The sequence below is a fragment of the Fulmarus glacialis genome, unplaced genomic scaffold (assembly GCF_000690835.1).
Source record: "Fulmarus glacialis isolate BGI_N327 unplaced genomic scaffold, ASM69083v1 scaffold32898, whole genome shotgun sequence".
NCBI classification, from domain to species: domain Eukaryota; kingdom Metazoa; phylum Chordata; class Aves; order Procellariiformes; family Procellariidae; genus Fulmarus; species Fulmarus glacialis.
In genome coordinates, this window is record NW_009230684.1 from 1 (window position 1) to 16,415 (window position 16,415).

General features: G+C 37.6%; 1 protein-coding gene across 1 annotated transcript; it reads left to right on the plus strand.

The window, feature by feature from the left end:
* Nucleotides 1–229: 229 nt before the first annotated feature.
* Nucleotides 230–9,241, plus strand: TMEM41B (transmembrane protein 41B). The gene is made up of 7 exons (XM_009584329.1): nt 230–413; nt 1,438–1,555; nt 2,670–2,798; nt 4,553–4,646; nt 5,494–5,598; nt 7,536–7,674; nt 8,543–9,241. Exons 1-7 carry the CDS (start codon nt 230–232, stop codon nt 8,710–8,712), a joined length of 939 nt encoding a protein of 312 aa, XP_009582624.1. The 3' UTR covers nt 8,713–9,241.
* The last annotated feature ends 7,174 nt before the right edge of the window (nt 9,242–16,415 follow it).

The window sequence follows — 16,415 nt, forward strand, 5'->3', positions numbered from 1 at the left end:
CCCGCCCCACACACAAGCTAATGAGGAAACACGCGTGGGGTCGTGTGTGTTATTCCACTACCGGCACGACTGTAGTACAAAAGGTGGCAGTGGCAGAAAGTGCAGTTCGCTGCATTTTCCTTTTTTGTCCTCTAAGTTGTTTTTTTTTAATTTTTTTTTTTTTCTCTCTGGAGAAGATGATGTTAAAATAACCACCGGTGAGGTATTCATGCTTGTAACTGCTGCATGGATGCCGCCTTCGGCTTTGGCAGAGCCAGTGCACACCTGTGGGATCACGCTGACCTCAAAACGAAAAACGTTAAAGCGAGTAAAATTGCCAGCTCGTCCAGCCGGCTCTGTTTTGTCCGTGGGTTTCAACATCCTTTCGCTATGTTTCACAACAGTGAGGTGGCAGTGTGACCCGCTTGAATGTTGTGCGTTGGCATTGTAGTCATGCCAGCGGCATCTACGGATGAAAATACAGCCTTGGCATTTTTTGTGTTCTTCAGGTGACCAAGACTGATGCTCCCTGCGAAGTTGTGCTAGCCTAGCAGTGTCTGAGGAGAGTGTTTTAATATATGCATGCATACACACCCTAGTGTGGATGTAGAGAGTTCTTACTGTTTATTTCTCTGTTTAAAATTCTTTGTGTGTATAGCTGCATTTGTGCTAATCAGTGTATTGCATATCATGTTGGTAAAAATCTAAAGTATAGAAGAGGTCTAAAATGTAATTGTATCACTTACTGTACTCCCATTATTTCCTTTACACAAGAATTTGAAGGCTAATAAAAACTTATATAGACATATCCAAGAGAAGTCTCTTTTATATGAGTGTAAAATATGTGTAATTCCCAAGTCTGAGAACTGTAATCTTGATATCCCAGGCTGGTGAGTGTGTCGTTACATATGTTTTCTCCTGATGAGTGTGTCTCACCTAGTTGGCTAGTGGCTGTACCTGATGTTCGTTCTTAGGAGGAAAAAAAAAAAAGAAAATCTGTTGATGAGCCTGTTTCAAAGTTGCATTGTACATACTGAAGGTTTAACTTCAAGTTAAATCTCTGGTTAACTAGACTGACAGAAGATTTATGGCAAAAAGGAAAAAATATGTATGGCTTGCTTTGTTTTGCTCTATTTTTCTCTTTACAAACTTATTTATTAATTGAGGCTTACATTATTATGGATCATAGAAGTTGACTTCTATGGGATGTTTGCCAGTGTAAGAACTCCAGATTTGTTTGAAAGCTTTTGGGGAATGTGAGCAATGTGTTGTATATGTTATTGAAAGCATTAGTGGGAAGATTATGTCCACAGAGAGCTTACCTTAACATTTCCTTAAAGTATAAGTTTGAAATCCGTTGTAAGATGGGAGGGGTTTTTTTTGGGTTTTTTTTTTTTGTTTTGTTTTTTTTGTTGTTTTGTTTTGTTTTTAACTTTGTTTGTTTTTCTTTAACTTCAGGGAAAGCTCAGGCAGAAGGTGGATCAGCTCGGACATCACTTCTTATTTTAGTGTCTATCTTCTTATCAGCTGCTTTCCTTATGTTCCTGGTATATAAAAATTTCCCACAACTTAGTGAGTAAGTATGTCAGGGAAGATTAATTTATTTGCTTTTCATTCAGGATCAAGTTGTAGAGGAGCCTACATGGGGTTAAGTGATTTTTAAACTGACATGAGTTGATTATAGATATAACCTTATTTTTTAAAAGGGAATTTGAATGTATAACCTAGAATGTCAGGATACAAAGCTTAATATTGAAATACTAACTGGTAGGATTTGTGTACAGAGTTGTACTTGACCTAGGGTTTCTGTTGGACAGTTGAGATACTGTGTTTTGAAAAGTTACCCCCTGTCACATTAGCAATGGTAACTCACTATGTTCTTGACCTTCTTCAGTTGAGAGCTAAACCATGCTTGGTTAGGACTAGGTTTATTTTAAAATTCCTTGTGCACTGGTATAACTGCAGGCTGTCAAAAGGGGACATCCTTCCTTTGTACCTAAGCTTCACGTTCTATTTTTTCCATTTCGTTGCATCTAGTGCTTGTGTTGGGAAGGTAGGTAGTTTACAAGATGGAAGCCGGCTTGCTGACAACTTTCTTTTTTTCTTTTAGTAGTTAATTTTCTGTCTGATTAACTTGCTCAACAAGTTCAGTTTGCAACAGTCCAATCACTAAGTCTGATACAGAAGAAGAGAGGACACTCAACTGTGCTGCCCAGGGTTGCACCAGATTAAGGTGTGACATGAGATTTTGCTCTTAAAGCTTTGTTTGTTTGTGAGGTAAAGCTCTGCCGCTCTTGCTGCACTTCAAATGTTACGACCCTAGTGTTGAGGCAGTTACAGTTGGTTTTGGCTGAAATGTTGACTGCTGTTCGGTTGCCAAGGTTTGGTTTGAGTAATTATTTTTTTGATTGGTACTTGGTAAGAAAAAAACCCCAAATCCTAGAAATTAAGCTGATTATTGTAATGAATCAAAAAATATGGTTTGCAAATATGTAAAATTGAGGATTTTCTAATACAGAACATGCTGTAATATTAAGTGTTCATCTGAGAACATTATCACAACAATAATCATGTGGTTTGTTTGCTGAGGTTGTAGTTTAGTGATGTAGTGTATCTAATTATCTATATATTCAGTAAGTAATTTTACTATACTGTTGGATTACATTTACCACCATTCCTAAAATTTCCAGAGAAGAAAGAGAATGTATAAAGGTTCCTAGAGATATGGATGATGCAAAAGCCTTGGGAAAAGTCCTGTCCAAATATAAGGACACATTTTATGTTCAAGTATTAGTGGCTTATTTTGCCACATACGTTTTGTATCCTTTTTCTGACATAAATGGTAGTTTTGGTATAGTCATATTTCTCTGAAAAAGAAATGAAAGATACCAACTTATAAATTCTTGATCATAGGTGAAGAAGGCTAACATACCTAGGTGTGTTTATAAATAGACACTGATATTCCAAAATCTTTGAACTTAAAAACATTCCTTGTGTGTTCCAGTATGCTTTTTGGACTGTAAGAAGGGATTGAGTAGAAGGCACGTATAGCAGTAAATGCTGTTGGGGATTTGCATGCAGCTTCACCTTGACTGTGTCTGTTATGGACAATATTATTAGCTTTGATATTAGACTTGGTCTGATTTTAGTGTTACGCTAACTTTTTAAATTGCAAACTGAATTACCAGTTAGAAATTACTGTTGATTCTTAAGGAAAACTGAGACTACTGCACTGGTCTTCCTTGAGACATTCAAAAGTGACATATAAGGATAACTTACAGAATATTTTACAGCATTTCTCAGGGGAAGTGTTTTGAGCCTTCTTTTATCTCTGCAGTGCCCACATTCAAAAAAGAAATCTCTTTCGTTTTAGAGAGCACTAAATTTCTGAAATACTTTCTGCCTAGGGAGACACAAAGGCTACCTGTGTTCTGTGTTAACTTCTTTTTCCTGAGTGCTGAATATATCAATTAATCATTAACACATTCTTAACTGGAATACTTAACTAAAGGTTGATAACTTTTAAAAGCTGTATAAGAGGTCTGTTTCATAGTTTAATGCGGGAGGCTTTCGTAACTCGGAGAAATGTCAGCGCTGAATGTGCTATTAGTAATTACCCTCTAGCTCATTCTTTTTAAGTGTAGTTCACAAATAACAGATTTATGAAGAAAATTAAAATATTCATTTATATATTAACGAGAAGTAGAACAGAATTGGCTGCTTACTGAACTACTATAGCAGCTGATGTGATGACATTTGCTGTCTTGGCAGTAGACTGTGATCAGTTGACAAGCATGTTACAGTTATCTCAGAACCTTGATGCTTGCTTCGTAAAAGCTGTACTGGTTGTAATGGACTTAAAATAAAGGAAGATCATTTGGCTTTTTGATATTTCAGTCAGTTCAACTCAGATAAAATAGTGTGCAAATTTTTTTTTCTTTAAGATTTCTATCCAAAGTGTAGGCAATATATCATAGTCTCAAGTATGCCTAGCAAGCCTTAAGCTCAACAGCCTGTTCGCTTATGCTGCAGGAATTTAACTTTTGCCTTTTTGAAAAATTCTGACAAATTAATGATCATGTATCCTAGTTATCTAGTGATTGCACCATGCCTGTTTGTAAGGAAGTAGTAGTTGCCTTCATACATGTCAGTCTTCCATGAAACTCATAGTAGTTATGGGCTAGGACAGGAGTTCTGTGAACTTTTCAGAGAGAATGCCTGAAATCTGCATATCTCTGGTCAACAATGTAAAATCAGCAGTATGTGTTTCCTGTAATGTCACAATAAATACCCAGTGTCAATTGTAGCACAGATAAAGAGAAAAACATAGTACAGCTTTTATTATTTAGTGACTTATTTTTGCATGTGTAATGATGAATCTACCCCGTGTTTCTCTGCGCTTGGGCTTCTTGTGCTACTCTGCAAATGTATTTTGAAGTAGAGGTCTTTAGAGACTATGCCTATTTATACGTATGCTTTTTTCAAATTGTAATATGTATTCTGACTGCTTATAAAATTAACAATTGATAGCTTTTTAATTTTTTTTTTTTTTCCTGAACTAAGATGCATCCAGCTTGCAAACATTTGCTATCCCTGGGTCTATATTTCTCAGTATCCTGTCAGGGTTTCTTTATCCCTTTCCGCTGGCCTTGTTTCTTGTTTGTCTGGTAAGTATGGAAAATAGTTTGTGAGGACGTGTATTTCTATCCATTTGGAATACAACCAAGCATCTAAACAGCTTCCTGTTTGAAACGATCAGAGTCTGAGTGAAACAGGAGTATGAATGAGTTCTCATTCAGTTCTGTTGTGAGAATGGCGTTACCCAGAAAATTCACTGTAGCACTGGGTGATGATGCAAAGACTAAACTGTTTCTCCAAGTTTTCTTAATAATGGAGGCAGCTAGGTGTGAATCAGCCAGAGTTTCCTTTACTTTAAATTTGCCTAGCATCCAGCAGAACCTGACTGTAATTTCAGAACACGATTACTACGTTTTTATTATTGCACTGCAAAACACATCTGTTTCTAAATGGCTTAAATACCCAAGCAGCTTCATTTAAGATATGAAATGTATGTTACTGACAAGCTTCAAAAAAAGTCATTTACAAAAGATGCAGTCGTAATGAGCTTTAGTACTCACGAATGACATAATTGAGGAGGACCAAGTTGATGAATTTTCAAGTTTGAATCTCTTTAATGCCACTGTGCCCCTTATTTGCAAAGCTTTCACTGTTCAAAATCTTAAAATAAAACTGCAGAAGCACTCAGTATTAACTGATAAGTAATCAACATTGTCTACTTTGAATGTTAAGATTGACCTAAATGCCTTGGAAATAAAGGAACTGTCTTGGGTCAACAACATTCTTGGGGAGTATGTACATGCTGCTGAAGGAGAGCCCTTCAGCCTCAATGGAGGGCCACATAGAAGCAGGCTCTATCCAGCCAGTGTAGTTAATAAGGATATAAGGCTAAGATTAATTAGAGTTTTTGCTTTTTTTTTTTTCTTTCCCCCCCAGTGCTCAGGACTTGGAGCTTCATTCTGCTATATGCTTTCATACCTAGTGGGACGTCCTGTTGTATACAGATATTTAACAGAAAAAGCAGTAAAATGGTCAGAACAGGTAAAGTTTCTAGAGATGCTGAAATTTATGATGGAAAATGTATAGTGGAATAACATGGAAAACTAGTGGGTCTCGTGCTTATGTATCTAGTTACAAAGAAAGAATTCTGACTCCTTGCTACACTATGTAGTTACTTTCTCTGGGTGTTTTGAAACAGTGGGGGGTATTCCTGATTTTATGGTATTTCCTCTGGGGAAGCTGTTTTTACCTAGGAAGAGTTTGCAACTGATAACCCCTCTGGTTTAGCTAATGTCAATAGGAAACTTCTCCAGTTTCAATTTAAAGTAGCAGCTCTCTGAGCATCAGAACTAATGAAAGCTGGGTTTGTGTTTTTTATAGGGGAAAATAACCCGTAGCTGTATGTCTGATTGCAAAACCTTAATTTCAAGATGTTATTGTGGCTGGAGCATTTAGAAACTTTCTCTTACAGTATCTGATAACATTCGTTTCAGCAAGTGTTAATTGTCAGATGAAGTTAAAGATTTCGCAATACAAAATCATAGTGTGATTAGTATTTGAGCTCATGTCTCTTGCTTTGATACTCTGAAATATGTTCAAATAGATTTTTTTTGCAAGTATGAAGCACAACTTACTACTGTACTCTGTTCAGAGAGTTTGAATCACATACAAATATTTTACACTTGCTCCTCATTAGGTAAGATGTAGAGCTGTATCCTGCACAATTGACCTTATTAAATAATATAGTAGTATTTTGACTCGACCAAAGTAAATCTTAATATCGCAGTATAATCTTGAGGCTATTCTCTGAGCAGCAAATGGTTACTATTTCCAATAGTAGAACAGGATATGTGATTTAAAATTATGTAATTACATGTGCAGCTCATATCTCACTGTTTCCAGGTTAATTGTACTATATCATGCTTGCATTTTGAGGGATAAGACATTTTATATGCAGGATAAATCGATGTTTAAATATTCGTCCTTCGCTAAGATTAAAAAAATTCACAGTGGTATTATTGAACAACAGCAGGGCTACTCACTTTAGTGTTGCAGTTAAAGCTAAAGCTGGGGGGGAAAAAATAGAGTTGTGACTGGGGTGAGTTGCTACATGAGATTTCAAATGGAATTGCAATCAGACCAGATTTGATTTTTAACTGTTTGGGGCCAGATGACCATGTTTAGGCTTCGACTTAGTGAAGGTCTGCCAGGATAGGCCAGAAGTGGTGGATGCTTTGCTATCCTTATAACTTGGTTTGAGGTTACAGTTCTTCTTTGAAAGGGCTGATGTGCTAAAGCCAGGCTGGAAGGAGAAGAGGCTTTGATGTAGTACTCGCGTAAGGAGCTGGGCTAGACTTGAGAATGTAATTAAGACTGTAAAGTTTGGGCTGTTGTGGTACTGGGTAATGTTAATGCTAGGCATTCTAACGTATGGGTAGATAGGTTTTGCAACTGTGCTGGCAGCAGCCACCTGATGAACTTTGGCGCCATGACCTGGGTAGGTTTCCAAGTGAGGAATACAGCTATGTTTTAAGTTTGATCATGAGTTAGGATAGAATGGGTTGAGGAACAAACTTCATTGCTAGTTCCTCCAAAAGCTTTAGGAATAGGATGATGAGCTGGCCGTGTTGATTGGGCTACAGTTAGACAGGCGGAGGTTGCTGTGCTAAAGTTAGGGTTAGGCCTGCTGCTGTGCTGAATTACTTGTTTGCTGTTTAAGTTGGCTGATTCAGACACATCATCACCATGCTCTACCACAGACTGGTATTTCCAGACTAACTTCAGTACTGTTTAACAGGTGATTCACTGATGACTCTTCCTTGAGTCACTTACTGTTTAATTGATTTTTATGTTTGCAACTTTTAAACTTCTACAAAAGATACACAAAAAAACCCCTAACAAACCTCTAGTAGTAAAATCATTGTGTATTTTCAAGGCAGGGATTTTTTACTGAATTTCTTTTGGTTTTGTTTTGGCAGGTTGAACGACACAGAGAACACCTCATTAACTACATAATATTTCTGAGAATAACACCTTTTCTTCCCAATTGGTTTATCAATATTACATCTCCTGTAATTAATGTGCCATTGAAAGTATTTTTCGTTGGCACTTTTCTAGGTAAGAAAGTGCTAGTTACTCTGGCTAGTGAACTGCAGTTTGGGGGTAGCCAGAAGAAGGGGTATTATTTGCTTCTCTCTGTATGCGTTGTTCAGCAGAGATCTCCACCTACTGGACAGCTGAAAGATTACACCAGAATATTGTTTTTGTACTTTTTGATGTGTGGCGCTTATAGCATCAAAAGATTTTAGTAGTCAGGACTATTCTGATGTACTGGATGAGAGGTAATGAGCCCAGGCTAATTACTTGCTTAAGGAAACACACATTATATGAACACTTTATTAGTAACTTTTTGTTCCACTCCATGACTATAATACTTCTATGAACTTCTATAAGCTCCTGTTTTGAGCTCAGCATAATTGTGCGAGGATGTATGTGACTTTGATCTGAAGGATTGTTCCTCCCCTTCCCACTCTATAATATAATATATCTTCCTAGGAGTGAATTCATAATTTAACTAATGTAGTACTAAACACTTTAGTTTGTAATTGGCATATTTTTGCAAATACTTCTTAATCTAGTTAGGAAACAATCCATATTTTTCTTTTATGAACTTACATAAAATCCATTTGTAGAGAGACAACTTGAAACTGCAGAGTCTAAAGAGCAGAGATGATTTTCTTAGTCTTCTGTGTTCGAGTTGGTGTTAAAAATACTAAAAATGGCATAAAACCAGTTCTTTTGATAAAGAGTTTGTCTTTTGAATTTTGTATTTATACCCCTCTTTAAAAAAAAAAAGTACAAGGCAACAAAGTCTGAATTTTTTGGCATTAAAAGTTGGATGACTTATTTATAATTTTTTCCATTTTTTTCCACTTTAACAAGCTGTTTTTCCTTCCTTTGCTCTCCTCCTAATTCCCTGCTCCAGGTGTGGCACCACCGTCTTTTGTAGCCATTAAGGCAGGAACAACGCTGTACCAACTTACAACAGCAGGGGAAGCTGTTTCCTGGAACTCTGTTTTTGTTCTCATGATTCTAGCCATCCTCTCCATCCTACCAGCTGTCTTCCAGAAGAAACTGAAACAGAAGTTTGAATAAGGATCAAACTGGACCAGAATTTCCCATACTTCATCTCAGGATCAGCACTTCTGATATTTGTATATTTGCTTTTCTATTGGATCTTAAGCAATTTAAGGGGAGGCTTGTAATTGATAAGAATGTCTCTAAATGAACACATGGCCTAAAATACAAGGAACTGTGTTCAGAAATGTACTGCATATAGTTTTGTAACCAAACCATCAGTGTTTTACTTTAGGAGGGTGTGTGGGGGGCCCCTCAGGATGAGGGAAGTGAAAACACAGATGTAACACTTTGCTCTGATTATCTGCAGAGCAAAAATTGTAATGTAGACATAAACTACAGATAATGCTTTCTAAAACTTGCAGAAAAAAACCCTTAATTATTGAGTCCAATTTTGTGACATTCTCTGTAGGTTTGCATGTGATCTGGTCTGAGTACATTTCTCATCAACAATTTTTTTTTTTGCCTTTTGAAATTCCAAAATAATAGCATAATATAATAACGGTGCTCACTCAGAAACAAGGGTTTTTTGCAGTACTTTAAGTACAATGATATTCTCATCCTGATTGTTTACTTCTATTTATTAGTGCTGTGTGAATTGAAATACTTGAACGTACATTTGCTTTACTAACTGGATTAACAAAGGCGAAGTGTCACATCATTCCCTCTCATCCTCTGTAAAGTTTTATTCTGGAAGAGGATATAGGAAGGGAGAGAGCAGGTTAGAATTTTTATTGTGGCTGGCTGATGATTTTGAAGCTCTAATTTTAATTTTTTAATGTTAATTATTTTGCCAATATTTCACTTGCATAGATTTATCCTGCCGACTTAAGAAAATGATCGTATGATTATATAGAAAACTCTCAGTTCTCAAGTGATTTAAAAAATGTGTAACTTCTAGCAGTGTAATATTACCTTTTCTCAAGCAATATGTAAAGAGTATAAAATTTTCCATTGCAGCTCGATTAGCTAGAAATGTCAGGTACATAAATTGGTGCAGTTCTTATTAAAGAGCTGATTCCAAATAATGTTTAAAGCATCACGTAATAGAAGGCTCATGCGTCAGTGTATATAAATTGAAAGGATGATTCCATTGTCTGGTAAGTCAGTGACTGGCAATGGGCAACCAGCTATGATTCACCTTTAAGTAAAAGTATATTTATTCACTCAATAAGGTATATGATACCTCCCCTTGTGTGCTTATGTTGTAGTTTATTGTATTGTCAGTGGAATCCCATAAAATGAGGCCCTGATCAGCAAGGGACTGGGGTACGCATTTAAGTTTTATCCCACTGAAACCAGTGCTGCTTATATGCTTTAAGTTGGTGCCCCTGAAGTATCTTGCTGAAATGGGAGTTGACACATTAGCATATGCTCCAATTCAAGGGTTTATTTGTCTGTGTCCTCATGTTAACTCATCATATGATAGATCATTTGAGATGTAAGAGAACAGTTCCATAGATGTGATAATGTGAAGGTACTGGTACCTTTAAAGAGTTTTGTTCTTTTTGTAATATAATGTTAATTGACTCCTTCATTTCATCACAGTATTACATGTAAATATATAGCAAATATTATTGATATGTGATTTGTCTTTTATTTAAATCTGGGCTGCACAGTCTGGTATTTTTTACATAGGTATATAAAGGAATTCATATCACTTCTGTTTGCAAGTTTATTCTAAGATCATTTAGCTTCAGCAATTGTTTTGTTATTTAGAATTTACTCTAAAAGTGTACTTTATTGGCATTTAAAACTGAACAGTGATTATTTTTATTGCTGCAGTTCTAATCTCAGACGTCATTACCCAGGGGATATATTCTATAGTAAACTTGAGTATGAATTCAGCTGTTGTGAGCAAGTGTCCCCTAGACTATTGAGTGTGAAGTCACTGTAGATTTACAGCCTACTTTTCTGCATAGTTAATTTTTCATGCAAATGAACTCTTAGAATAAATTACCTACTACTTATTGTCCAGTGGCTTTTCTCAAAATTTGTCTCAATTTCTGGTCAATAACAGATGCTGTTGTAGAATCCCTTCTATGCTGTATAAAGCCAATGTATTGGTGGAATCTTGACACTAAAGAAGGAACTGAACTATGTTTCAATTTAATGTGAATCATGCTATCACTTGACATTTTCACTGCATTATATTTCACTGTGTAGGTGGGATCAGGCTATGTTACTGAAAAACCTGTTGTGTTTCAGTCATAGGCTGGGTTCCCATCACAGTGGCTAAAAGCCTTAAGACCTTAAAAAGGTTGAAAATATGGTTCTTTCCATTTGCAAAACCTTAGCGTTTTTTTAACCTGTCCCTTCTGTGTTTATCTTCAGCTGCCAATGGCCTCAGGCAGTTTTCTACCCTATGAGGACGACTTCTGAGGGTTGTGAAGAGTAAGGAAGGCCTTACTCTTGAAGAAGGCAAAAAAGCACTGTGCTGTGGAATACTGTACTAGCCTGCTCTTTCCTTTAGGGAATCCGGCAAATGATCCAAGAGATAGCCATAACATTTTGACAGGAAAACAGTGTCTACCATGAAACAAACTGGGAAATCAGGAAGATGTAGCCTTGTTTCTTAATTGCAAGGAATTTTGAGCTGGTAGGTGACCTGTTTATCTCTTGGAATTTTTTGTGATACCTGCATGACATCATTACTAAATGTCTCTTGCCGTTTGATAATAAAGCTATTATATAAAACATGAAACATTGTATTTTTGAGTACAATGAAGCGTGCTAGACTTCCCACTAAGCTTAATTTTTTATTAACCTGTTTAAAAAGGGATGAGTTGTTCTTAAATGGTATTTTTAATGACTGATTAAAAATTAAACTGAGCTGATTACATCGGTAGATGAGATTCATTCTGTTTCTACCTTTATTTCAGAACACCTAGGTAAACTTGACTTCCTTTTCCATCTGTAATTAATTTCTTATATACAACAGTAATTTTGAAAAGCTTTTATATTTTGCACTGGAAGGCAATTGGGTCTAACTTGTATCTCCTCAAATAGAACCATTTGCATAATTTGCTCTTTTGTTTTGCATGAAGTCCTGATGGAAGGCTCACGTGCTAAAGTTGTTACTATAGCTTCATTCACCTGCCCTTAATGTTCTCTTATGTCCAGTTTATGGAATTCTTTTTTTTGCCTTGTATAGAAAACCGATGTTGAAAGCTTGCTGAACGGTTAAGACAAAAAGTAAAAATTAAAAAATGACAAGTCTCTCTTTAAAATTTTAGTGACCTATACTATTCTGCAAAGTCAAAACATGGTTTTTGTTGTCAGGTAACTTTGAAGATTTTTGTGTTGTTCCTGAGAATATTCATCATGTATAGTTTGTGATAACTGTGCTGGCTTTGGCTGGCATAGAGTTAATTTTCTTCATAGTAGCTAGTATGGGGCTATGTTCTGGATTTGTGCTGAAAATAGTGTTGATTACATAGGGATGTTCTAGTTATTGCTGAGCATTGCTTACATAGAGTCAAGGCCTTTTCTGCTCCTCACCCCACCCCACCAGTGAGCAGGCTGGGGGTGCACAAGAAGCTGGGAGGGGACACAGCTGGGACAGCTGACCCCAACTGACCAAAGGGAATATCGCACCAACTGAGACTCCCTGATTCCCATCCATAAGCTGATTCGTCAACTGGATAGCCAAGCAGCGATCAGCAAGACTCGCTCACCCTTTAACAGTCCCATATGGCCAGTGCGAAAGTCTAATTGAGAGTGGAGACTAACAGCAGACTGCCATGGCCTGAACAAAGTCATGCCGCTGCTGTGCTGGACATGCTAGAACTTCAATATGAACTGGAGTCAAAGGCAGCCAAGTGGTATGCCACAACCGATACAGCTAATGCGTTCTTCTCAATCCCTTTGGCCAGTTATTGACTCTATCCCAGACAAAACCAGCACAATAACCTAGTTTTACGATAGTAACTAAAACGCAGTGTGGATTGCTCTGCTTTGCATTAGAACTGAAGTATGCTGCCTGCCTCATACCATGCAGTTTACTCTGGATTACACTGAACCACCAGCAGAATTGACTCAACCAGGTAGCTGATCAAGGACTGAAGCACCCAGCAGCTATTGCAGGTACATTTTTACAAATGCAAGGACTAACTGAAATAGATGCCTTTGTGAGAGCTGTGGCTACAGGAATGAAATTCATACCTCTAGTGTTTTGCACTAGAAATACATTAAAAAGGAACGAAACTGTTTCTTAGTCACGTATTTTTTCTTTCTTTCATTCTTGTAAGTAATAACAGTGGAGTAATAACTCTGGGAATTGTGGGAGCTAAAGCACTAAGAATTATACCTTCTAGTCAAATTCTTCCATTCAATGTGAAGTTCGGCACAGTGAATAAATCGTGTCCCAGAAGTGCCATGTGAGTGCCTGTCTGTTCCTTAGCACCCGCTACAGAGCCAGTGCCAGAAAGGGGAAGTCTAACTATCCCTCAAATACATAATGAACTAGTTTTCATAATGTGGGACAATCTCTTTTGCAAGATTACAAAATAGGGGAATTTTTTTTTTCCCCAGGAGGCTGAAAAGAATACAGGTCAAATTATAGAAAGCTTTCCTTCTGTCATAAATAGTGTGAGATTTGTGAACCATATATTTTAGTGTGACAGTATTAAGAAGGAAATGAAAGAAGTTTTGACAGGAGAGCAGGATCTAGAGTGAGCTTTTCAAATTTCCCTCAATGAGAAGTTAGTTATTCTGATTATTTTTATGACCAATTGATGTCTTGCAATGACACACATTCTAACTCTCAGCTGGTGGCTTTATAGCTCCAGGTCACCCAAACTGAAATAAGTTATGGCCTTTTAATAATGGCAATTAATATGAATAACAGCAAGATATGTTTACTAACATACCATGACTCCCCTTCCTCTTCTTAAAAATATTCCACCTAGTGTAATAATTGTTTCATTATTTTATAGTACACAAGGAAGAATCTGGGTCTGGATTATGAGAGCTAAGATCAGTGACTGGTGTATAGCTATGTGAGAGGCCTCATGAAAGCTCCTTTCTGTAGATAATCTTCAAAACACAGAGAATTCTGCTTCTGCACATCTCTAGCACTTCAATGATCTCTTCCTAGCCTTAAAAGATTAGTAGACACAAGGTTAATAGGCTCTGGAGAGGAGAATGTGCCATAGTGGCAAATAGCTTTTGAAATTCTGCATCAGAATCGAGATCTAATGTTATGGTCATAACTCCTGATTTTTCTTTCACCACCTAGCCCTTGAGCAGTTGTATCTAATAATCTGGAATTTGCAATATTTACTGTACTTGGAAGAGTTCCATGCCATGAAAAAATGTTTTGAGCAGATCACTAAATCATTCTTATATTTGACTATTTGTTCTGTGTTAAAATGGATCTATTTACTAATATAGCTTCATGATTCTCTGGCTAAACAGTCATAGTTTCCACAGATTTCACAATTCCACAGATTCTTTCAACATCATAAAAAATACTTTCAAGAATTCATAATGTAGTTTAGAGTGTTGTTGCCTTACTCAAAGACATCTAAGCAATTTGGAAAGTTTACTGACAAAATTGCTGTATTTTGGGTGTTTTCTGTGATGGGAACATTGCTTAAGAAGACTGACAGATTAAAGCTACTGGCCTTTGAATTAGACGTCACAGATATTGCTTGTGGTCACTAGGCAAAAGTATTTCAGAAATGAAATAATAGGGGGGGAAAAAGATACAATGGAAAAGAGACAGTCATTGGCAAAATGGGAGGAGAAAGTTCGAGCTGTTTGGGTGCATGTACTGGATGCCTAGATTTAACAGAGGCTAGGCTGTAAGCTGCATGGGAAAGCAGAGAATTTATCTGACAAAATATGAATGAGCTTTTCACAGCAAAAATTGTGGTGACTTTTATCTTTATTGATTAACCTGTTGATTCTGGCTCATGCAGTTCCTCCCTTCTTGTTCCTTTCTTGTAGCAATTCAAAGCAAATCTGAATTTCTTAGTCTGAGACTCTCCTTTTAAAAAAGCATTTCTTGTCCCTTAATCTGTTGCACAGCAAGGCCTGTGTGCCTTTAAATATTGCTGCTCAACAGTATTTCTGGTAATCCTCTGCTTACTTACTGGCCCATCTAACTTTATTTGCTAAATCTTCTAAATGCATGGTTATTGCTGGAACAGTTAAAGTGGAAGTAAGAACAATGTTTTATTTCCCCATTTTACTCTTTATTTGACAAAAAAACCCCTGCCAATATCTGTGCTGTTTCCCTAGACTTTCTTGCAAGTCCTTCTGAGACCCTCAGGTTATGACTTTTGTTTATAAGGGTTAAACTACAGTTCAGGCGGCTTGCTCAAAAGAAGTTTACCACATGCTGAATACATTGTCCCTTGCCACATTGAAAGCAGACCAAGAAGCAAAATGTGCAAGAAAATGGCTAGAGAACATAGCAGAATAAGAGCAACCAGATTTAGCTAGTTCTGTTTTCTGTTGCTGCCTTCTGCAAACCGCCAGGCAGGCTCAACATTATCTAAATGTACGTGCTTACTCTGGAGTTAACTTGAGACTTTCACTCTAATACTGCTCCTAATTATCCTGCTGTCTTTACTGAAATCTCTCCCTCAGGTTCACTAGTGGTTTAAAATTGAACTGTCGGAATTGTCAGTCAAATCTAAGCAATACTTTCATTCACTAATAACCCATTCTGTGCCCCATACAGTCCTAATCAAGTGAATACTAATAGCACCAGTGCTTCTTACAGTTTTTCCTATTTCCCAGAAGGATGAAAAAGCTCTCCACAATTCACTGGGCAAAATGGTGTAAAAGCTTAGTTGTTGTACTGCAAAAGGCTGTAGACCATTGACAGTGGAGTCTTACATGTGCTGCTGTCTCTAGTGCCTGCAAAGAACTCAGTATGTCTTGGCAATGTAAACTCAAATATGTTTTACATGCTTGATAGCATGTTAAGTTAGATTGGTGTCTGATTAATTCAGCATTATGGATGCAACCTTAACTGCTTGGGCAGTCCTAGATAATAATCCTAAAAGACTGAAAAATTTTAATTTCTTCTCTTATCAGCCCTACAAGATAGGGAAGAATTTTGATGTGAAAGCCACAAATAGAGAACTGAGTGAGGAGAGGAAGGGGAACTGCTTACAGACCCTAATTTTAGTCTAGCGGGGCTATCCCACGTCCCTCTATGGTCAGTGGAAAGAAGTGCTCTCAACTCAGAGCATGGGTACGTGTTACTAGTCCCTCAGGAACTTGGTTTGAGTCATTCTTGTTCTTCCCCTCTTCCCCAGGGGTTGTTTTCCTTTCCATGCTGGGCCAGAAGCGGGGTGGATTTCACCCAGCTGTGCAAGCCCAACTGTTAATAGTTGTCTGTGACGTTAATTCAAATAGAAAAAAAAACCCCAATCCTAAAACCAAACAATCTCAAAAGCATTTCCCCTGCACCTACCCTATCTCCCCTATGACCCGGGCCAGTTTCAGGGCATGGCTGCTCCACAAAGCTGTGGCGTCACAACCACCATTGGAGCAGCAGCCTTCAGGGAGCAGGGATGAGAAGCTGTAGGTGACAGGGGAAGATTTAAGTCCAGATGTGCTGTCAAAGCGCCACCAACAGTAAACCGTGCTTTGAGCGAGTAGCCCCTGGCAGAGCCTCCTTGTCCCCTCTAACTGCAGAGGGGGGCAGAGCCTCTCCCTGGCTGGGGAGAGCCTCTGAGGGGAACCCCTCAGCCATCGACCCC

What these genes read in the sequence shown, in the direction of transcription:
- TMEM41B (XM_009584329.1), top strand. Translation starts at nt 230, where the DNA reads ATGCCGCCTTCGGCTTTGGCAGAGCCAGTGCACACCTGTGGGATCACG. An exon ending in GTGTGACCCGCTTGAATGTT is followed by an intron (nt 414 to 1,437) that starts GTGCGTTGGCAT and finishes CTTTAACTTCAG; the next exon opens with GGAAAGCTCAGGCAGAAGGT. An exon ending in AATTTCCCACAACTTAGTGA is followed by an intron (nt 1,556 to 2,669) that starts GTAAGTATGTCA and finishes TAAAATTTCCAG; the next exon opens with AGAAGAAAGAGAATGTATAA.